A 24,299-nucleotide genomic window follows, 5' to 3' on the forward strand; every position below is an offset into this window, starting at 1 on the left:
AAATGAACAGTATATTTATGGACAAGTTATAAACAGCTTTACAGAAGACTTCATTTCCCTTTTTTCTTTTTTTAAATATTGTAATAGATATCTGACGTTAGAGTTTTAGAAGAGACACAAAAAGTAAATATTCACGCGAGTCGTGCGGCGTCGTCTTTATCTGCTGTCTTTAAAACTTTTAATCATGGTGAAGGAAAGAAAGAAAGACAGGGAGAGACAGAAAGAAAGAGAGAGAGAGAGAGACAAAGAAAGAAAAAGAAAGAGAGACAAAGAAAGAAAAAGAAAGAGACAGAAAGAAAAAAGAAAGAGAGACAAAAAGAGAGACAGAAAGAAAGAAAAAAGAAAGAGAGAGAAAGAAAGAAAAAAGAAAGAGAGAGAAAGAAAAAAAGAAAAAGAGAGAGAAAGAAAGAAAAAGAGAGACAGAAAGAAAGAAGAAAGAAAAAGAGAGACAGAAAGAAAGAAGAAAGAAAAAGAGAGACAGAAAGAAAGAAGAAAGAAAAAGAGAGACAGAAAGAAAGAAGAAAGAAAAAGAGAGACAAAGAAAGAAGAAAGAAAAAGAGAGACAGAAAGAAAGAAGAAAGAAAAAGAGAGACAGAAAGAAAGAAGAAAGAAAAAGAGAGACAGAAAGAAAGAAGAAAGAAAAAGAGAGACAGAAAGAAAGAAGAAAGAAAAAGAGAGACAGAAAGAAAGAAGAAAGAAAAAGAGAGACAGAAAGAAAGAAGAAAGAAAAAGAGAGACAGAAAGAAAGAAGAAAGAAAAAGAGAGACAGAAAGAAAGAAGAAAGAAAAAGAGAGACAGAAAGAAAGAAGAAAGAAAAAGAGAGACAGAAAGAAAGAAGAAAGAAAAAGAGAGACAGAAAGAAAGAAGAAAGAGAAAGAGAGACAGAAAGAAGAAAGAGAAAGAGAGACAGAAAGAAGAAAGAGAAAGAGAGACAGACAGGAAGAAAGAGAAAGAAAAAGAAAGAAAGAAAAAGAAAGAGAGACCGAAAGAAAGAAAAAGAAAGAGAGACCGAAAGACAGAGAAAGAGAGACCGAAAGACAGAGACAGAGAGAAAGAGAGAAAGAAAGAGACAGAGAAAGAGAGAAAGAAAGAAAGGGGACAAAGCTACAGTCCCTGCAGTAGAGAGGACAGATTGAGGACAGGAGGAAAGTCGGCTGTTGTCCGTTTTAATCTTGTCTGCGTTTTTCTTTCGATCCTAATTCCAGCCTGGTGTTTTCTAGTGCGGAGTGTAAATAGACCTAAAAGGGTGGAGATATCGATGTGATTTGCTGCCAGATGAATAAGATCTACAACACAAGCTGTTCACACTGTTTGTACATCAACATGGCCAAAGCTTTGTGCATGAGCAGTGTACCAAACTGGACCGGGGGGGGCGGCGCCAAACACAGCCTTAATGGTGAAATAAAAAGCTCGTCAGTGACGTGTTCAGGTGTTTGTGTTTTCACTCTTTTTTCCAGGGTTCATCGTCCATCCATCCATCCATCCATCTATTTTCTGTAGCTCTGTTCCTACAAGGTGTCACAGGAAAGCTGGAGGACATTCCACGAGATTCGGGGCACAAGGTGAAGGACAAACGGACAGGGTATCAACACATCACGGGGGACGGGGACACACACACACACACACACACACACACACACAGTTTGGAAATGTCAATCAGCTGAATCCTACAGCACATCTTTGTACTAAGTGTAACAACCAAACTACACACACACACACAGGTCAGAGGTGGGAATCAAACCCCTAACCATGTGGCTTAGTGCTGTCCAATAAGAAACTTTTCCACGCCCACTTTTGGTGTCACACGTATACAAACACAACGTATAACGTTTTGTGTGTTGTTTCAGGTTTCTAATAGAGACAACATACTAATTACTATTATTTATTTATTTATTTATTTAGATGGAAATAAATCCTGTGTCTTGCACCTCTGTTTGAATTCAAAAGTTTGTGCACCCTTGGCAGAAGAAATAGAAATAACCCTAAGCTCTGCTGCATAGCATTTTTAATAACTTAATAACTATCATTTTATCGCTCGTAGTTTTATGTTTGTTTTATATGCAACATTCCTGAGGTCAGGTTTTCTCTTTAACGTTTATATTTACAGCATTTAGCAGACTCCTGTATACAACTGAGCACTTTGCGGGTTAAGGGCCTTGCTCAGGGGCCCAGCAGTGGCACTTTGGTGGAGCTGGGATTTGAACTTATGACCTTCTGATCAGTTGTCCAAACCCTTAACGACAACACATCGGGTTCATGCGAAGTTAATGTCTATACTGCTCATGCTTTTGATGGCGATGTCCTTGGAAGAAATTTATTCTTCACTTTCAAGTCGCTTTTCATTGAAAGTGATTTTTATCTATTAAAAAAAAAACAAAAAACAAGCAAACAAAGTAAAAAAAACTAAATTGGTTCAAGTGACGCTGTTTGAACACAAGGGGGCGTCAGTTTCATGTCAAAGTGAAAATATTACACACAACTTTATGCTTTAGATTGTAGGAAGTTTGTAGAAAGGTTTTTAAACGTAATCTCTAAGAACAACAACAATATGCACAATAATAATAATAATAATAATAATAATAATAATAAAGTTCACAGCCAAATTGTACATGAAATGTTCTCTGTAGTAGAAAATAAGCCTTTAACCACTTGACACTTAACACTTTTCGTATATTAAAACACACCAGCGAGTAGAACACATGCTGGAAACTAAATGCAAAGGTCCTGAGATGTGAGCTTTGTGTAACAAGAATATTTATTTATCTGGCTGATGTGTTGCGTAATCCTGTTGGGGGACTTTAGACGAGTGTCCCAGCAGCTCTCACACTCCTGAGATTTTACATTTGAGGGGGACAAAATAAATCTGTCAGCTCAGATTTTCTCTGCTGTTTTTGGTCTCAGAGAATGAGAGATAATCAGGCAGTGTGTCGTGGAACACGACTCACAACGTGCCAGTGTTTTGCGGTGAACCTGCGAGCTACTTCCTGCCCTGTGAATAGCACCAACACTGGGTGTGTCTCACTTATTCGCTCCTCATCTTTACATCCAGTTTGCATCGTTAGTTTGCTCTGAATTTTACTGTGAAAAAAATCTTAGGGAAGGAAAAGACGAGTTACGAAATTCCCACGAACGTAATCACAGAATTGAGATTTTATTTGTTGATTTAAGATGTACATCGTGTCTTAAATTATCTTCTAATCTCTTACCCAAAACAAAACAAGAGGAAATTTTAAACTTGGGAATACAAAAATATAAAGAGAATCATTAAGTGCCGTATGCAACATATACATCAGGAAGTACTTTACAGGAAGGAAATCAAAAGTAAAAAGAAACAAAAACATCATCTATTACATCATCATCTGCTTTTACAGAAACATCTCCGTGTCTGTGTCCCGAAACACTTTCTGAATTCCTTGCATACCGACTTTACTTTCTCTGTCGCACCACTTTGCCTTTTTGTCTTTCCTTTTGTTAAATAAAGCCACGTGTGACTTCTCGTGAACTTCTTCTCTGATGTCTCACTCTGAACTATCTCATCGATTCGTATCTCGGTTTCACGTCTAAACTCCGCCCGCGCTTTACTTTCGCCTACGGTAATGACGCTCCACGTGCGCTAAAACTCACGATCGCTAGACGACGAGTCGCCGAGAAAAATCGCCGTCTTAAGAACAAGTCATCGGAGAGTAGATTCTAAATGAGGTAAAAGAAAATCCTAACTTTAAACGTTAAAGATTTCAAAGAAATATTTATTATTTATAATCCGGGTGTTTGTAAGACAAACACAAAGCCGTGCAACATCCTTCGCCATGTGTCTGAACGCGTGACGTTGCAGAGATTATGACTTTAGAAGAGCAGCAGCGAGTCCGAGTCCCTCAGCAGCCTCCTGACACGTTTACCAGCTGAATCCGAAGAACGCCGTCGGGTTCTCTGTATTTTCCTGAGTATAAGGCACAAAGTCTGGCGAGAATTCGATTCGGTGATCTGTGTTATCACGATCACGTGCATAATTTTACTCGTGTGAATAAAAGCGACAAATCCGAACATCTGGCTCAAATATCTGGGATGCAACCTGCGACAAACTTTCTACCGTCGTGGAATCCTGGAAAGATGCACGACGTCCCTCTTATCTCTGCTCTAACAAATTTACTTCCTTAAATTGTGTCTGTTAAAATTGTCTCTGGTTAAAACCTAGCACTAGGCCACGCCCACAATCAACATCGCTAACAAGAAAATTCTGTAACCCAGAAACAAAATCTTTATGTTGGTGGACGCTTTTTCTTATTCTTAATAATAAGCAGCGCCTCTCTTTGATGGTCCCGCCCACTCCGTTTCTATTGGCTCACCAGACCACGGCTTATGAATTCAAGATGATTATGAAGAAGCGAATGTGGTCTTGATGTATTACGTCCTTTCCCCTTTGGTGAATCACGTGTTCTGAAGCTGTATTTTATTTACTCCTCCGTAGCTGGGACATTACTCGCCGATCTTATTGTAAGGAAAACAGAGTAGATCTTCTCAGACGAGCAGAACGGCGTGTTTGTGATTCGTAAACAAAACTTGTCTGGACTAAGCTTCTGGACTCGGGTAATCTCGAGCTTCTATCTTTCAGCAGTGGTGAGTGAAAGGTCTCTCTGCTTCACGGACATGTTCTTGGACCGCTTCAAATACCCAGCGTGCTCCAAACTCCCACGTCTCCTTCTCCGATCTGTAAAAAAAACATTGGTCCGATCTTTCAAGTGCTCCTACGCTGCCCTCAGCTCCACCAAAATCACCGTAGCCGAAAGAAGAAGAAGAAAAAAAAAACAAAAAATATTTTTCTTAGCAAAAGTGCAATCAAGCATTTATACAACTTGCAAAAAGTTGTACTTTTCCTGGCGGTATATTTTCCCTCTCGTGTTTCGTACCGTGTCGTACAGTTTAAAAGTTTTTTATATTTATTTTACAGAGTTGATTTATTGGATTCTTTATAGCGGAGTGGAACGGCAAGAAGGAATAAACAGACAAAAGAACGACAGGTTTAAACCAACTCCTGACTGCAATGTAAAGATAAATTGCTACCTTACTGAAACGTCAGTTGAGACAAAATAAAAGTCCCCTCCATGTCCTTTCCTCTCTTTAGGGGAAGTCTGGAGTCATTCTGTTTCTCCACCTGAGGAGAGGAGTGTAATCTTTGTGATGGTTGTGAGTTTGTACAGGAGTGTGTGTCGGCGTGATGAGCGCGTCTCACAGCTCCTCGGTGTAGATGATGCAGGGACTGCCGTCCTCGCTCGACTCCAGTCTCACTGTTGACACGAACCTGCGGTGCCCGGTGGCGTTGGCGTTGTAGTGCAGCGTGGTGCGGTAGGTGTTGTGCGCGTGCTTGGGGTAGATGATGGCCGTGCTCTGGTAGTGGACGGGCCGGTGACGTGGCAGGAAGTGAACCTCTGACTTGTAGCTGCGCCACGTGTGGTTCTGCACTGCCACCACCGTCTCGCTGTAGGAGGTTACCGTGGGAACGCGGGCACAGTAAACCTCGTCACGGTAGTGCCGCTGTGAGTCGTACTTCACCTCCGAGCTGAACCTGAACACACAGCACAGAATGTCAGAGTTCTGATGTACAGCAGCCTCAGATATCGTTCTGATTCCTCATCAATGACTCAGATGCTCTCACAGACCATCAGTGCAAATCTTCCCAAAATATACTAACAGCATTCCAGTCAAGATCATGCACCTAAGTAACGCTGTTACAACAGAAGGGGGAGGAGCCAGCGGAGTGACACTAATTTGCATATTCAACAGTGTTAAGTGTTAATCTAAATGATTTATAATAATATATATTATAATAATTATATATAATAATAATAAACAGATATATAAGCTGCTCATGTCATACCTCACACCTCACACCTCACACCTCACACTGACATTCATACAAGATTCGTCCTGAGAAAATAATGTATTCTGTCAATAAGACTGATGTAAGTAGCAGACGGAGCAAAAGCTTCTGGCAGAAATCATTAGTTCTTTCTCTCTTTCTCTCTCTCTTTCTCTCTCACTCACTCACTCTCTCTCTCTCTCTCTTTCTCTCTCACTCTCTCTCTCGCTTTCTCTCTCTCTCTCTCTCTCACACACACACACTCTTTCTCTCACTCTCTCTCACTCTCTCTCTCTCTCTCTCTCACTCACTCTCTCTCTTGCTATCTCTCTCTCTCACACTCTCTCTCTCTTTCTATCTCTCTCCCTCTCTGTCTCTTTCTCTCTCTCACACACACACTCTTTCTCTCACTCTCTCTCTCTCTCTCTCTCTCTCTCTCTGTCTCATTTTCTCTCTCTCCCTCTCTCTCTTGCTCTCTCTCACTCACACACTCTCTCTCTTGCTCTCTGTCTCTTGCTCTCTCTCACTCTCTCTCTCTTTCTCTCTCTCGCTCACTCTCTCGCTCTGTCTCTCTCTTGCTCTCTCTCTCTTTCTATCTCTCTCTCTCTCCCTCTCTGTCTCATTCTCTCTCCCCCCCTCTCTCTTGCTCTCTCTTTCCCTCTCTCTCCCTCTCTCTCTCTCTGTCTCTCTCTGTGTGTGTGTGTGTGTTTACCTCATCTCTGTGGTGGGTCTGGGGTTCACCTCGATGCTTTCCCCGAACACCACAGGGTGCATGCGTGACTTGCCATCTGCCCCCTGCGAGTTCAGCAGCAGATACGGAAGCTGCACACACACAGGAAACAGTAACGTTAGTCCACAGCATCAAGTCCTAAACTTTATTATATACTCCAACCATCCATATGCATTATTCAGAGTAAACAAGTAATGCTCAGTAAACGAATACAGAAAACTTTTTTTTTAAATCATGACGTTTACATCAAGACTGCAATCCTACAGATTACAGACGTCTTCAGGTTTAAACTACGTGTTAATGACTGAACACTGACACACACACATCTGATCCTTCTAAACACTCATGTGCATCTTTACACACACACAAACACACACATCTGATCCTTCTAAACATTCATGTGCATCTTTACACACACACACACACACACACACACACACATCTGATCCTTCTAAACATTCATGTGCATCTTTACACACACACACACACACACATATCTGATCCTTCTAAACATTCATGTGCATCTTTACACACACACACACACACACACACATCTGATCCTTCTAAACACTCATGTGCATCTTTACACACACAAACATACACACATCTGATCCTTCTTTACACACACACACACACACACACCTGATCCTTCTAAACACTCATGTGCATCTTTACACACACACACACACGTATCTGATCCTTCTTTACACACACACACACACACACACACACACACACACACACACACACACACACACACATATCTGATCCTTCTTTACACACACACACACACACAAACACACACATCCGATCCTTATAAACACTCGTGCATATTTACACACACACACACAAGCACACACTTTCTGTTTGGACTGATAAAAATGAACAGAAACGACTGAAAGGCTCAAAATCAATGCATCTCTGTGAGAGGGAGGGGTGAAGAGAGCCCACGGCGTACATGGCAGATCAGTGATTGAGTTCCGTTAGTGTAGGTTCGCCACATCTGTTTGCTATCTCTGCTGCAGTGGATTTTAGATTAGGGCCTTTCCACAATGGCAGCCTTAACACACACACACACACACATCAGAGAAAGAGTCTCATTGGAGGTTAGTGTGTGTGCTTGGCTTTGTGCTGCTGGAGGAATCTTTCCTGATAATCGTGGCTGTTTAAATGAATTGCACATGTATTAAAGCAAAGAGTCAGATATTATTACAGTGTGGTGTGTGGAAGTTATTCTTAAAGCGGTACAGAAAAAGTCGTGAGTTCGTGGTGAAGCTGGTGAACACGTTATCGTGTGAATTATATGCATCCAGAAAGGTAACGAGTCCTGCACTGAGCCCTGACTCGGTCTCAACCCCACTGAACACCTTTAGGACGAACTGGAACTGGAGTCTCCTCAACATCCTGACGTCAGAGTCCGATCTCACTGATGCTCCTGTAGCTTGTAAGAAATTCCAGATTGTATGAACCCAGATTCCGCTACGTTCTTCTTGACTCTGATGAACCCGAAGCACTTCATGTATTTTGTCACTGCTACACTGGAATAAACTTCTTCTTCATTAAGATCTTCACCCTCATCGTTTTATTGTCTTACAAGCTGAACAAATACTAATCCACACTCCAACATTTAGTGGAAATCCTTGTCAGAAGAGCGACGAGAGGGGAATAAATCTGGAATGGCATATCGTCGCTGTCGGGCGGAATCCTCGTATCTCCAAAACCGTTATTTTTCAGGAAATTAAAAAAACGCCGTACCTTATCTGCAGTGCACAGGGTTTAGTCCGCGTTGCAGTGGATTGTCTTGCGCTAAATTCCTGTCCTCAGATGAGCACCAGAACTAGCGGGGGTCAAGATTTTTTTTTCTTTGAGCCCAGTGTTTTGAAGACATTTACCTCAGAAGACGTGTTGATTCGTTGCGACTCTTCTTGAGGAGAAATATGCCGTGAAGCTCTCCCACGGAGTGAGGAAGAGGTGGACAGTTGAAGTGTCCAATGGAGTTATGAGATTTGTGCTCAAGCTATTTTCAAGACTTTAGATTGGTTAATAACTTGTAAAAATAACAGACCCACGTGGGGACTGACCAATAGCATCGATATGTGAAAAAATATGAAATCGACCAAATTTGGACATACGAGGTTTCCGCCCGACAGCGACGATATTCAACAATCATGCATGGAGTGCTGGCTAGGGGTGCACAAACTTTTGGCCATGTAATTCATCACAAACATTCTATTAGGTTCCATTATGCAAAGGAAGAATGCACCGAACCAGTTAATCAGGTCTCTGGACATACAGTATATATCTAATCTTTCACTTGAGGTGCTTCCTGTTTCTTAAGATAAGATTCTTATTAAATCACAAAATGTTTTATTACTTGATTGATAAGGAAACCGGAGCAGTTCCTGAGTGACTCCTGTGTGAACAGGAAGTGTTTAGTGTTGTACAGGAGTCCAGAAGCACACACCTTTATTTAGACGCTGTGTGGTGATTTTTTGTGTGTGAAAGGAACTGAAAGCTGCCCAGATTATAAAAGTTAATGCTATGCTACATCTGTAATAAGGCTGCAATCGAATGTAATTATAAGGCATTGTGCTTAGACGATCTGCAGCGCGGCAGCTGGAATAACAGCAGCAGCAGCAGCGGAGCAGCTCTCGTTCTCGAGCACCAGCACAAAGTCAACTCAATGACAGCTTCTGCTGTTTATTAACTCTCCCAAACACACAGCAGGGTGAAAGTCCAATTATGCAACAGGCTGCAACAGTCCTGCTAGCGCCACCGCTCCAAAATAGACCAGGGAGATTGTTCTTGGCTGGTATAAGCAAACAACTCTAAAATAGACCTGCGGCCATGTGAGAGAGAGAGAGAGAGAGAGAGAGAGAGAGAGAGTGAGTGGGAGACAGACAGACAGACAGAGAGAGAGAGAGAGTGAGTGAGTGTGTGTGAGAGAGAGAGAGAGAGAGAGAGAGAGAGAGAGTGAGTGAGTGTGTATGTGTGTGAGAGAGAGCGAGAGAGAGAGAGAGAGAAAGAAAATACTAAAATAAAATAAAGCCTTCATGAAGCAGGCATGTGCACGTTGTTCTGCTTAGCTGTGAAATGCCAAACCCAGCAAACAACGCAGCCTTTGTGTCTTTCTGTTTTCTCCATGAGTTTACTTATATCCTAATAAACAGTATCACAAGGAAGAGTGTGTTTGTGTGTGTGAGAGAGAGAGAGAGAGAGAGAGAGAGGTGCAGTGCAAAGCAAAGATCCAGGTTTATAGGCCGAGTCCAAGGCAGGTTTCTGATTTCCGTGTTGTGTGGCTGAAACTATCAGTGCTCCAGATACGACACAGCAGCACAGCGACACAGCGACACAGCGACACAGCAGCACAGCGACACAGCGACACAGCAGCACAGCGACACAGCGACACAGCAGCACAGCGACACAGCAGCACAGCGACACAGCAGCACAGCGACACAGCAGCACAGCAGCACAGCGACACAGCGACACAGCGACACAGCAGCACAGCGACACAGCAGCACAGCGACACAGCAGCACAGCGACACAGCGACACAGCGACACAGCAGCACAGCGACACAGCGACACAGCAGCACAGCAGCACAGCGACACAGCGACACAGCAGCACAGCGACACAGCAGCACAGCGACACAGCAGCACAGCGACACAGCAGCACAGCGACACAGCAGCACAGCAGCACAGCAGCACAGCGACACAGCGACACAGCAGCACAGCGACACAGCAGCACAGCGACACAGCGACACAGCAGCACAGCGACACAGCGGCACAGCGGCACAGCGACACAGCGGCACAGCGACACAGCAGCACAGCGACACAGCAGCACAGCGACACAGCGACACAGCCTGTGTGTTTTCTCTACATGAGGGAACAAAATAATCTCACAGACCTTAGAGCTGGTCTAAAATTAGAGATTATGGAGATTATTTTGTACATTTGCTCTCTGACCTCAACTTCCTAAGCTGGGATATACAAAGAAAAGAATTTCACTGTGTTCTAATGTACAGTATATATGACAGTCTGATCATAATGTACAGTATATATGACAGTCTGATCATAATGTACAGTATATATGACAGTCTGATCATAATGTACAGTATATATGACAGTCTGATCATAATGTACAGTATATATGACAGTCTGATCATAATGTACAGTATATATGACAGTCTGATCATAATGTACAGTATATATGACAGTCTGATCATAATGTACAGTATATATGACAGTCTGATCATAATGTACAGTATATATGACAGTCTGATCATAATGTACAGTATATGTGACAGTCTGATCATAATGTACAGTATATGTGACAGTCTGATCGTACGCTGTGTCTGATCATAATGTACAGTATATGTGACAGTCTGATCATAATGTACAGTATATGTGACAGTCTGATCATACACTGTGTCTGATCATAATGTACAGTATATATGACAGTCTGATCATAATGTACAGTATATATGACAGTCTGATCATAATGTACAGTATATATGACAGTCTGATCATAATGTACAGTATATATGACAGTCTGATCATAATGTACAGTATATATGACAGTCTGATCATAATGTACAGTATATATGACAGTCTGATCATAATGTACAGTATATGTGACAGTCTGATCGTACGCTGTGTCTGATCATAATGTACAGTATATGTGACAGTCTGATCATAATGTACAGTATATATGACAGTCTGATCATACACCGTGTCTGATCATAATGTACAGTATATATGACAGTCTGATCATAATGTACAGTATATATGACAGTCTGATCATACACTGTGTCTGATCATAATGGACAGTATATGTGACAGTCTGATCATACACCGTGTCTGATCATAATGTACAGTATATATGACAGTCTGATCATACACAGTGTCTGATCATAATATACAATATATGTGACAGTCTGATCATACACCATGTCTGATCATAATGTACAGTATATGTGACAGTCTGATCATACACCGTGTCTGATCATAATGTACAGTATATGTGACAAAGTCTGATTGTGCGCCGTGTCTGATCATAATGTACAGTATATGTGACAGTCTGATCATAATATACAGTATATATGACAGTCTGATCATAATGTACAGTATATGTGACAGTCTGATCGTATGCTCTCTCTCTCTCTCTCTCTCTCTCTCTCTCTCTCTCTCTCTCTCTCTCTCTCTCTCTCTCTCTGTGTCTCTTTCTGTATCTCTCTCTCGGTCTCTCTCTCTTTGTATCTCTCTCTCTCTCTCTCTCTCTCTGTCTGTATCTCTCTCTCTCTCTCTCTCTCTGTCTCTCTCTCTGTCTCTCTGTATCTCTCTCTCTGTATCTCTCTCTCTCTCTCTGTATCTCTCTCTCTCTCTCTCTTAGTATCTCTCTCTCTGTATCTCTCTCTGTATCTCTCTCTCTCTCTCTCTGTCTCTCTCTCTCTGTATCTCTCTCTCTGTATCTCTCTCTCTGTCTCTCTCTCTCTGTATCTCTCTCTCTGTCTCTCTCTCTGTCTCTCTCTCTCTGTATCTCTCTCTGTCTCTCTCTCTCTCTCTCTCTCTGTATCTCTCTCTCTTTCTCTCTCTCTGTATCTCTCTCTCTGTCTCTCTCTCTCTCTCTCTCTCTCTCTGTATCTCTCTCTCTTTCTCTCTCTTTCTCTCCAGCGGTATTTAAACAGCTTTTGGAGTTTCGCGTCCCATCTGGTTTGTTCAGATGAAAAGATGGCGAACAGGGAATGTGAGAATCGTTTGTATTGTTATAAAACTCGAAGCATGCAGCAGCAGGCAATGCAAAGCAGTCACCTGAACATGAGCGTTAAGCTCCTGGGGTTGTGTTTGCTTTCTGCACAAGCTGTTAGAAGACTGAGCTTTAGGCAAGTGGCAGCATGCATGTGCAGCAGGGGGGAAATGTACTGGTTTTTCTACAGGATTTAATGCTTGAGTGTGTTTAGACACAAAAGGCGTGTTTTTATGTATGGACGGTTCACGTCAGGGTGGATGTCTGTACAGGTCTCCATCATCCAGGAAGATGTAGTGATAGTGATTGCTTTCTGACTCGTCGACTTGTAACATACTCTACAGATGTTGTAATCTGTCACACCATCCGAGACAAACGCTCATTATAATATTAGACCACGCCCCTCTTCTGCCCCTTTTCCACCGAGGCAGTTTGAGTGCTGGTTCGGAGCCTAATTTAGAACCAGTTCTTTCTTTTTCGACCACCAAAGCACCGGCTCTGAACCAGGAAAAGTGGTTCTTAAGTAGCACCAAAACGTTCCTGGTCTAGACTTAAGAACCGCTTGTGTCAGGGGCTGTGGGCGGGGCTGTGGGCGGGGCTACTGTTAGTGCATTTGTTAACGTACCTTAAGTATACTAATGTTTAATACACTTTTACTTTACCGCGATATGATACATTATCAGCACACATGACAGTAAGTAGCTACATGCTAAGGCTAACTTTTTTCTGTGTTAATGATAAAATAACGTTATGTACTTTCTCGATAACAACCTCCGTTTATACAGATCACACGGAGCTGCACGTACACGTTGGATTCGCCGCGTTTGGGTGTTAATGTAGGTTCACAAAGCCATGAGCATTAACAGTAAAGCAACATCCGCCATTGTTGATGTGTTTGTGTTTGCTACTGCTGCACTAACGTTGCTGGGACACGTGACACGTATACAGTGACGTCAGACTCGGCTCTGTGACGGCTCTCTAACCGGTGGAAAGGCAAACCGGTTCTTAGAAGGTTCACAAGTGGAACCAAATTTGAACCAGCACCAGTGCGAGCTCTGAACCAGCACCCGTTTTTTTTGGTGGAAAAGGGGTATCTGTTCTCAGCTGGCTCTGCTTTTTTTGTTTTTGTTTATTCGTTTATTTTGCAGATCAATTCAAAGCCTGCTGAGATTTAACGGAGGTAAAGAGGTGCATGAGATTAGTTGTGAATGGCTCCTTGGCTGGGGGTCTGTTAGTACTCTGTTAGCTCAGGACTGTGTAACCTTTCAGAGGCAGAAATAAGAGCTGAGAGAACGCCGATCAGCGCGTGCCCTCACACACTGTAACGTGAGCAGTCCAGCAACACTGCTAGAGCTTACGAGTGTGTGTGTGTGTGTGTGTGTGTGTGTGTGGTGCTTTGAGGTTCAGAATGCATGTTTAAAGGGTGGACTTGAGAAAGAAGTGACCCAGGCCTCAGGTTAACCCTCTGACACAAACACTTTCTCTTTCTGTCTACTTCCCATCCTCTGCCTTATAATAATCCCGTTTCTTCTCTCTGCTGATATCAAATCTGTTTTATATCGTTACGGATGCCCAGCGTTTTATGACCTCACGATTGTACGTGACTTCGGTCAGAGCTGCCCTGAGTGCGACGCCCACGAACACGGTGTTCTCAGCACATGAGCGTGTTATTGTATATCACAGCGTAACGCGTCGTACCGCTTTATAAAAGATAATATCTTTACATTTCGGTGGAGTTAAAAAGATGTTCTCCACTCCTGAGATCTGATCTCCATTTCTAATGTTCAAAACGTCTCTGGCTGTATGAGTCACGTCTGCTTCAATCAGGGTTTGATCAAAAAATCCAATCCTGGTGAAGACGGTTTTAGGGTCGAGATCCCTTACTGTCTGTAGGAGCTCTAGTTGCATGAATGTACAATAGTTAAGAATGGCATGTGCTCACGAAGCACTTTGAGGCTGCGGGGAATGTTTTAGATACGACGACTAAACTCAGCATCAATCATCTAGACGTGGAGTTTGGCGGCGCTTAAAATATTTGCCAAAGCTTAAACGCTGAACTTCTCAGTTTGCAAATTTGAGAGATTGGGATTTGGCCGTGTATCTGACTGTTCCACAGTGTCTGGACTCCGCAACGTGACTAGGCAAGACTAACAGACCTCATTCGTTATTATTGCAAATGACTTGTACCTGAAATCCACGCAGACCGAGACCTAAATACGTCTGAATCTGGATAGAAGTGTGAGCGAATAACAAAAAGCTTAAGCATGAATACACAATGATGAAGAAGAAATGAGCTGAAAATCTTAAATTCATATATTCAAAATGTGCGCTGTTCGTTTTAGTGACTTCTCACATTATACACAGCTCAGGTCTGGTCCACGAATTCAGCCAATCAGCATCTTTGAATATTGTGTATGCGCTACTTATAGCTTTATTTACTGCCCCAATTAAATGTGCGCTGATTGGATTATGTAATAAAATGCCTTTAGAGAAGCAATACATAGAGATGTGAGATGCAGTGTACTGTGTGTTTTGTTATACGTGTGTTACATATTATTATTATTATTATTCTCTCAGGATCAGCTTTAAGAGTTAATACGGCTGTGTTTACTTCTTTATGACAGTATGAGAGCGTTTCTCTGCTCACCAGCTTGCCTTCTCGTCCCTCCTTCCTCCAGTACATTCCTCCATGGTGGTCGGAGCTGATGGGGGTGCGAGGCTCTGTGGTTGACGGTGAGAGCGGACAGAAGGGCGGGCTGGGACTCGGGGGAAGCCCTGAGTCAGGACTGTCGAGCAGCCCTTCACGGCTCTTTCCCTTCAGACTCTCCTCCATAGCCTGCAGGTGTAGATGGCCCACCATTTCCACAAGACCAAATAAATTCGTTTAAATAAAATAAAAAATTCTCCCGGCGAGTCTTGGAGGAAACTTTTTAGGGCGAGGATAAAAGTAAAAAAGTTTTTAAAAAAGTTTTTTTCAGAGAACTTTTAAAAATAAAAAAATAAAATAAATATCCCAGGGATTTAAGCTTCAAAATTCAGTCCTGTTCCAGAGGAAAATCCCATTTCAGTCACAAACTGAAACACTTTCCCTTCTCTTCACTCTGTAAAGAAATTATACTGTTTTATAAACCAAACAAACAAAGAAACCATATTGTAAATTCCTGTTTTTTTTTTTTTTGTTTTTTTTTTGAAGTGTCACAACAAAATGCAGGTAAAAGTGTGTGTTAAACTTTTGTCTGTTTCTGTCCTGTTTAAATCTTTCTTACCTAACATATTAATATAAAACGGTGTTTTTTTAGAAACACGGCACTGTTTATGGAGTAGAAGAAAATGAATCTTTCATTTATGTATGTATTTATTTGGGTTAGACAGCGATATCAGGTAGAATCGCGATATTTCCGTTGATGGACCGTGATATATGTGAAGTATATCGCAGTAACAATAACCGTGTAGAAGTATCGATGTAATAAAGTGTCCTAGTTACAGTGTGTTAAGTTAAGTGAGTCCTCTACTGTTCTACTTGTTTTGTGATCTTGTTTAGTCAAAACTAAATAAAATTAACATTAATGTGTTACATTTATCTGAAGTGTGTGTTTGTGTGTGTGTGTGTGTGTGTGTGTGTGTTTACCTTCAATTAGTAAATCCAGTTTTCACATCAAATCAGCGTAAATGAAAGGGGACCAAATTCAGTAGAGATCCACTGAAACCAGCTGAAATCCTCAGTCTCACTCACAATATAGTCCGAGCTCGCGTCCGACACCTGGAGCTGTGTGTGTGTGTGTGTGTGTGTGTGTGTGCGCGTGTGCGTGTGTGCGCGCGCGTGTGTAGATAGTCCTCTCTGTGTGTCCGCTCCTGTACACTGGCTCTGTGTGTGTGGGCGCGCGCGCGTGTGTAGATAGTCCTCTGTGTGTGTGTGTGTGTGTGTGTGTGTGTGTAGATAGTCCTCTCTGTGTGTCTGCTCCTGTACACAGATTCTGTGTGTGTGTGTGTGTGTGTGTGTGTGCTGGCTCCTCACTGCGTTTTTTGCTGCTTTTCTGCACCTGGATATTTAACTGTAATTCAAACCAACTGCCGCTAGAGGGCTCCAAAAAACCCCCAATCCTGTTTACTCAGTCCAGGAAGTGCATCTCATCCCAAACCTCAAGGTATCAAACACATCATAACAAATATTATTACAAATAAAAATTAAGACCCTACGTGAAATTTTAAAAGCTTCGAATACATGTGGAGAAAAGATCTAAAATAAAATAAATCGTGTCATGTGATTTAATGCCCTTGTTTCTATACCCAGGTTTGACTGAATTGCTAAATTGTCCTCTGCCTTGTTGTCAACTAGCTACATAGTGAGACAAATCTATATGTGGTTTCATTTATTTATTTATTTATTTGTTTGTTTCTTTGTTTATTTTTGCAGCACTGTGAGATCTTTCTAATAGAAGAAAAGATCTTGTTATTATGAGGAAAACAGCTTGTTTCTATCTTGTAATTACAAGAAAACATTTTGTTAGTAAGAGAAACCTTGTTATTATAATAAAACATCTCATTATTATTACAAGATAACATCTTGTTACTACAAGATCTTGTTATTACAAGAAAACATAGTGTTCGTACAAAAAAAGAACGACACTACAGATGCAGTCTTTGTTTACTAAAAAAATATCTGGTGCAGGAAAATATCTTGTTATTAAAGAACCTCTTAAACTTCTTGTTTCTGCATTATCTTGTTACAAAAATACAGCTTGGTAAAAACCTCTCATTATTACAGTGATTATGTTTTTATTACAAGATAAGAACTCAAGAAAACATCTCTGAAAACGTCTCAAAACTACAAAATCCTACTCAGTGTTTGAGCTATAAAGGTGGATTAATGAAGGAGTGATGGAGGAGTGATGGTGGAATAATGGAGTGATGGTGGAGTGTTGGTGGAATGATGGAGTGATGGTGTGATAATGGAGTGATTGTGGAATGATGTGATGGTGGAGTGATGGAATGATGGAGTGATTGTGGAATAATGGAGTGATGGTGGAATGATGGAGTGATGGTGGAGTGTTGGTGGAGTGATGGTGTGATAATGGAGTGATTGTGGAATGATGTTGTGATGGTGGAGTGATGGTGGAATGATGGAGTGATTGTGGAATGATGTTGTGATGGTGGAGTGATGGTGGAATGATGGAGTGATTGTGGAATGATGTGATGGTGGAGTGATGGTGGAATGATGGAGTGATTGTGGAATGATGTTGTGATGGTGGAGTAATGGTGGAATGATGGAGTGATTGTGGAATGATGTGATGGTGGAGTGATGGTGGAATGATGGAGTGATTGTGGAATGATGTTGTGATGGTGGAGTGATGGTGGAATGATGGAGTGATTGTGGAATGATGTGATGGTGGAGTGATGGTGGAATGATGGAGTGATTGTGGAATGATGTTGTGATGGTGGAGTAATGGTGGAATGATGGAGTGATTGTGGAATGATGTTGTGATGGTGGAATGATGGAGTGATTGTGGAATGATGTTGTGATGGTGGAGTAATGGTGGAATGAGGGAGTGATTGTGGAATGATGTAATGATGGTGTAGTGTTGGTGGAATGATGGAATGATGGAGTGATGGCGGAATGATGGAGTGAAGGAGTGATGGTGGAATGATGGAGTGATGGTGTAGTGTTGGTGGAATGATGGTGGAATGTTGGAGTGATGGTGGAATGATGAAGTGGTGGTAGAATGTTGGAGGAGTGATGGAGTGATGGTGGCATGACTGTGGAATGATGGAGTGACCATGGAGTGACTGTGGAATGATGGAGTGACTATGTAGTGACTGTGGAATGATGGAGTGATGGTGTGATAATGGAGTGATTGTGGAATGATGTTGTGATGGTGGAGTGATGGTGTGATAATGGAGTGATTGTGGAATGATGTTGTGATGGTGGAGTGATGGTGGAATGATGGAGTGATTGTGGAATGATGTTGTGATGGTGGAATGATGGAGTGATGGTGGAATGATGGAGTGATTGTGGAATGATGTTGTGATGGTGGAGTAATGGTGGAATGATGGAGTGATTGTGGAATGATGTGATGGTGGAGTGATGGTGGAATGATGGAGTGATTGTGGAATGATGTTGTGATGGTGGAGTGATGGTGGAATGATGGAGTGATGGTGGAATGATGGAGTGATGGTGTAGTGTTGGTGGAATGTTGGAGTGATGGTGGAATGATGAAGTGGTGGTAGAATGTTGGAGGAGTGATGGAGTGATGGTGGCATGACTGTGGAATGATGGAGTGACCATGGAGTGACTGTGGAATGATGGAGTGATGGAGTGATGGAGTGATGGTTGAATGATGGAGTGATGGTGGAGCGATGGAGTGGTGGAATGATCCAATGATGGAGTAACTGTGGAATTATAGAGTGATGGCGTGATGATGGCGTGATGATGGAGTGATGATGGAGTGAGTATATCTTTAGTATCTCTTTAGAGACAGAGCTGTAAAGGAAAACACCAGAATCGTGTGAGTTCTGATGAACAGAGAGTCCTGAAGGCAAAATGGAATCCAGTTTCAGTTTTTGGTTCTAGTTTACTTCTGACAAACTGTATGTCTTAACACCCCCCCCCCCCCTCTTTTTGTTTCTCTCTCTCTCTCTCTCTCTCTCTCTCTCTCTCTCTCTCTCTCTCTCTCTCTTTCCTGTGCTCTTTGATGGTTCAGCAGTTTTTTGCAGTAATTTTGATAAATTGCCAGGTCACTTCAAAGCTTTTAGTTAAGTGTGTGTGTGTGTGTGTGTGTGTGTGTGTGTGTGTCCACATACAGTACACATGAGTCTACATGGCTCTAGTTTCTGCTCTCGTATCTGCTGATCCTTTAATCAGTTTCTCTCTCTCTTTAAAGCTGAACACAACTGCATTATTTTAAATATTCACAAAAACGCTTTTCATGTTGTTGTTTTTCTCAGTTGCTGAATGCACACGGAGGAGAAAGAACACAGCAGGATCTCTGACTGAAACCTCAGTAGTGTTGTGTTCATGTTTTCCAGCTGTTTGGTTTCTCTAAATTGTGTGTGAACAGACGCCTCATCCTACACCGTCTGGACCAGGATGAAGCTCTGACTGTAGACAATAAAAAGTGATCATGTTCTCCTGACATCACAAACACTTTAACTACACACTCGTTATCTCTGTTAGCTGTTAGTCTGCCACAACGTCCACTGTAGGAACCTGATAGTAATCCAACTGTGGCTGTGTTTACCTGCAGAGATTTTTCACAATCTAAATGAATTCGTTTATTTTGTCATGTCTCACACACACACACACACACACACACACACACACACAGACACACACAGAGGTTTGTATTGTATTGGCGGTCATTGAGTGTTATAATAGTCTAATGATGTAGTATGTTTTCTCAGTCACACACACACACACACACACACACACACACACACAGATTACCAGGTTTAGATTCTGTTTTCCTCCATTACACAAAGAACCCACTGTATACAGCGGTATCTCTCTCTGTCTCTCTCTCTCTCTCTCTGTCTCTCTCTCTCTCTCTCTCTCTCTCTCTGTCTCTCTCTCTCTCTCTCTCGCTCTCTCTCTCTCTCACTCTCTCCCTCTTTCAGGCCTTGTTTTTTCCAATGTGTTTTCCCAGACCTTTTTTTCCTCTTGTTTTCCGTGTGTGTGTGTGTGTGTGTGTCTGTGTGTATGCATGTATTCTTCATTATCGTTGACTTGCACCTCGTCGCTCCTTACAGGACACCCGGGTGTCAAATCCAGCGCTCGGGTCGTCCGTCACGTCTTCACAACATTCCACCTCACTGCCTGCAGTGTTCCTGCGGTGCTTTCACAACAGCTCGCTATTTAACGATACGAGAAGAGACAGTCACGTGGTCATTCCTCACACACACACACACAACACTCCACAAGGTCACGCTGACAAACACGAACAAGGCGTCATGAAGCCAGCTACAGTCTGTAGTAACTGTACAGGTGGTAAACAGAATCAGCTTAACGAATGATTTAATACTGCAGTGCTGCTCCTCGATTCTGATTGGACAGCAGGCTTCACAAGCTTATGTCAAAGCGCTCGCTCTTAGACATTATAGTTTCTATAGTAACAGAAAATAATGTAGTGCTCACATCACAAGAAAATGTGACATCATGAGGTTTTTTTTTGTCAGGAAAATGTTTACTTAGCTTTTATGGAAGGAGTCTCCAGTGTCAGAGATGAAGCAGTGAGCACTGAGATTTTCACTTGCTTGCTAACGTGACACACTGTGTTTATTAGCTACTGTGACAAACACAATGGTAACTGTAACAATAAACGGATAACAATAAATGATAAATATCATAATCATTGGGGGGCACGGTGGCTTAGTGTTTAGCACGTTCGCCTCACACCTCCAGGGTTGGGGGTTCGATTCCCGCCTCCACCTTGTGTGTGTGGAGTTTGCATGTTCTCCCCGTGCCTCGGGGGTTTCCTCCGGGTACTCCGGTTTCCTCCCCCGGTCCAAAGACATGCATGGTAGGTTGATTGGCATCTCTGGAAAATTGTCCGTAGTGTGTGATTGTGTGAGTGCATGAGAGTGTGTGTGTGTGTGTGTGTGTGCCCTGCGATGGGTTGGCACTCCGTCCAGGGTGTATCCTGCCTTGATGCCCGATGACGCCTGAGATAGGCACAGGCTCCCCGTGACCTGAGATAGTTCGGATAAGCGGTAGAAAATGAGTGAGTGAGTGAGTGAGTGAGATCATAATCATCATCACTCCCTCATTTGGGTGGATTTAATACTGTTTAATGACTTAAATTACAGCTGCTCTCAGGTAGATCACGTATCGGGCCCAATATGTAAATTAGCACGAGGTTCAGCTAGTTTTCTAGCTAACTTTAGCTAACTGTTCTCTTGGACTGGTGAGTAAACGACGGAATCAAGACTCCGCTCCGGTGTTGGTGCGAATGAGAGCTAGCTAGTTAAAGTCAGCTGGTGTTTTTAGTTGGAGAGATCGCACCAGGATGTTAGAGTGAAAGACAAGGTTTTATAGAGAAACGAGTAAACTACTTAATGTAACGATGAAAAGTGTTTCACTCTGTTTAACACAACAACGTAAACGTGCAGTGTGACGAGGGAGTGACGTATCCTGGTGCTCTTCACTCTCAACATAAACAACACACACACACACACACACACACACACACACAGATTGATGTTGTTTTAGGAGTTTGTTTTTCTCACCTCACTGACAGATGGACAGAGAGGAACAGAGAGAGGAAAAAAAGGCTAATCTCAATGTGTCTGCTTGATGGATGAGGCTGGGACTTTCTAAATATATCCTAGGCAAACTACACACACACTCACACACACATACACACAATCACACACATATACAAACACACACACACACACACACAATCACACACATATACAAACACACATACACACACACTGTGCTGAAGCTGCATCTGGTTTCAGATCTTCTGCAAAGACTTTTTCACTAACCTTCTTTCTCTCTCTCTCTCTCTCTCTCTCTCTCTCTCTCTCTCTCTCTCTCTCTCTCTCTCTCTCAGTGTACAAGTGGTTCATGGTTTTTTGGGGTTTTTCTTTTTTAGCCTAAAGCATTTCAGCTGTGTGTGTGTGTGTGTTTGTGTGTGTTTGTGTGCAGTTGCATGTTCTCGTCTTTTCCGTGCTGAATCTGTAATCATCCCTTCACCTGTTGCTCACTTCCTTTGGCAGTAATTACTGCCTCTCCGTGTTTGTGTGTTTGTTTGTGTGTGTGTGTGTGTTAAGTTTGTATGATGGTCAGTTTGTCGTCATTGTGCTTTGTTGACTCTGTTTTATTCTGCATGCTTCATTTGTCTGAATCATGAAGCATAACTGAGAGAAAGAGAGAGATAAGAGAGAGAGTGTGTGTGTGTGTGTGTGTGTGTGTGTGTGTGTGTGTGTGTGTGTGTGTGAATGATCGATGCCTTTCAGCAGAAACATGTTTGCACCTTTCTGTTTGGTTTCCTGTTCCCGGTATTGAGTTGTGTTGTGTAAGAGGGTGTGTGTAGGTAGTATTATATTTTTCACAAACACACACACGCACACACACACTGTATGCTGCAATACTGCTGCTGTCACTGTTTGATGTTACAATACAGGTTCTGTCTGTCTGTCTGTCTTTTGCTCTCTGACTCTCGGTCAGACTTTCTCCATCTCCCTGACTCTCTCTCTCTCTTTCTTTCTCTGACTGTCCCTCAGAGTCTTTTAGATATGTGTGTGTTTAGATGGATGTGTATCTGTGTGTGTGTATCTGTGTGTGAGTGTGTGTGTCTGTATGTATGTATGTGTATCTGTGTGTGAGTGTGTGTATGTATTTGTGTGTATGTGTGTGTGTGTATCTGTGTGAGAGTGTGTGTGTATATATGTGTGTGTGTATCTGTCTGAGAGTGTGTATCTGTGTGTGTCTGTGTGTATCTGTGTGAGTGTGTGTGTATCTGTGTGTGAGTGTGTCTGTATGTATGTATGTATCTGTGTGAGTGTGTGTATCTGTCTGAGAGTGTGTATCTGTTTGTATGTGTGTGTGTGTGTGTATCTGTGTGTGAGTATGTATTTATGTGTGTATGTGTGTGTGTATCTGTGTGAGAGTGTGTGTGTGTATATGTGTGTGTAAGTGTGTGTATCTGTCTGAGAGTGTGTATCTGTGTGTGTGTGTGTGTGTGTGTGTGTGTGTGTGTGTTTAAGATCGGACAGAAAACTGCTATCCGTCCCCGTTGGATTAATGTCTTTATATAATATTATTTACGTTGTCTAATATTGTTGACGATCTTAAAAATAATTGAGAAGGATCGTAGAGAGCAGCGATGTTTCTGTGACAGACGTCTGGAGTTAATAACACGCTACATTTCAGTTTATATGATGCAGTATAATTACACTGCTGGATTAATTAGCCTGGGGCTTTAGTAGGCTAGTGAGTTCATTCATGTGGGTTTTGTTGTTTGTAGTGAGATTTTCATTCCTGTCGTCTTCACGTGATCAAGACCAAGATCTCAGACGATCTTGTTAGGATTTAGCTCTACATCCAGAGCTTATAACTCATCTGTTCTTCACACTTTCTGACACGATGTCTGCTAGCGGTAAGTGAAGTGAACTCGAGACGTGTAATAATCCTCAGGTTTAATGAACTTCAGCTTAATTATCTGTTCTGAAAACAGGCAGCTTGTCGAAATCTTTGCCTCCTGTTAGCGGATTAGCGGTCACCGAGCTAGACGGCGGAGTTTCACGGAAACTGCACGGTGTAGCAACATGAAAGGAAGAGCAGCACATTCCTGACAAACCCCTCGTCTCGTCTCGTCTCGCCTCGCCTCGCCTCGGACCAGCTCCAGCTCCAGCTCACACGGAGCGCTTTCTCAGAGGCGCTCCATTAACACCTCCGCCCCGTACGGCTGACGAGAACAGGACTCCGTTTGGTGTTTTAGAAGAAATAAATGTGGTGGAAAGGAATTGAATAAATATATTTGGTTATTCCTGAGTCCAGCTTGCCAATGATGCGATGAACATTTGGACATTTTTGTGCCCTGCAGTGCAGTGAGAGCTTTGGAGGCCTGAAGAGGAGGAGGAGGAGGAGGAGGAGGAGGAGGAGGAGGACATCTTGTAGTACTGTGAGATAAACCTCCAGCAGAGGAAATGCTGTCTTTATGGGGCTTTTTACCCCTGGTGACTTCATGCGTTTTCTGTGATCAGATAACTACCCGATGGTAAAAAGACCAGGTCTAAATGCCCTCAGAAACGGTTTCGAGACGGATATAAATCCGATGGTACAAACCACTTCAGGAGGAGGTCTGGGACGCGTTTCAGATGAAACTGGACAGGTGTAAATGAATGTGGTTGTTCAAGCCACATACGTCAGCGCTATACTCCTCCCAAACGGAAGTACGTCACTCGCAGGTGACTCACGAGTCGTGCATCGCGCCAGAAACAAATATGTTTTCCCATCAGTGCTGCTCCCA

At 42.5% G+C, this 24,299-nt stretch overlaps 1 protein-coding gene across 1 annotated transcript; it reads right to left on the bottom strand.

The window, feature by feature from the left end:
- Window positions 1-3,126: 3,126 nt before the first annotated feature.
- On the bottom strand, window positions 3,127-16,198 carry rflna (refilin A). Its single transcript, XM_060882008.1, has 4 exons — window positions 15,956-16,198; window positions 14,975-15,428; window positions 6,567-6,676; window positions 3,127-5,560 (listed from the first exon to the last, which is right to left on the bottom strand). Exons 2-4 carry the CDS (start codon window positions 15,185-15,187, stop codon window positions 5,224-5,226), a joined length of 660 nt encoding a protein of 219 aa, XP_060737991.1. The 5' UTR covers window positions 15,188-15,428; window positions 15,956-16,198; the 3' UTR covers window positions 3,127-5,223.
- Between the last annotated feature and the right edge of the window lie 8,101 nt (window positions 16,199-24,299).

The sequence above is a fragment of the Tachysurus vachellii genome, chromosome 11 (assembly GCF_030014155.1).
Source record: "Tachysurus vachellii isolate PV-2020 chromosome 11, HZAU_Pvac_v1, whole genome shotgun sequence".
Lineage (NCBI taxonomy): Eukaryota > Metazoa > Chordata > Actinopteri > Siluriformes > Bagridae > Tachysurus > Tachysurus vachellii.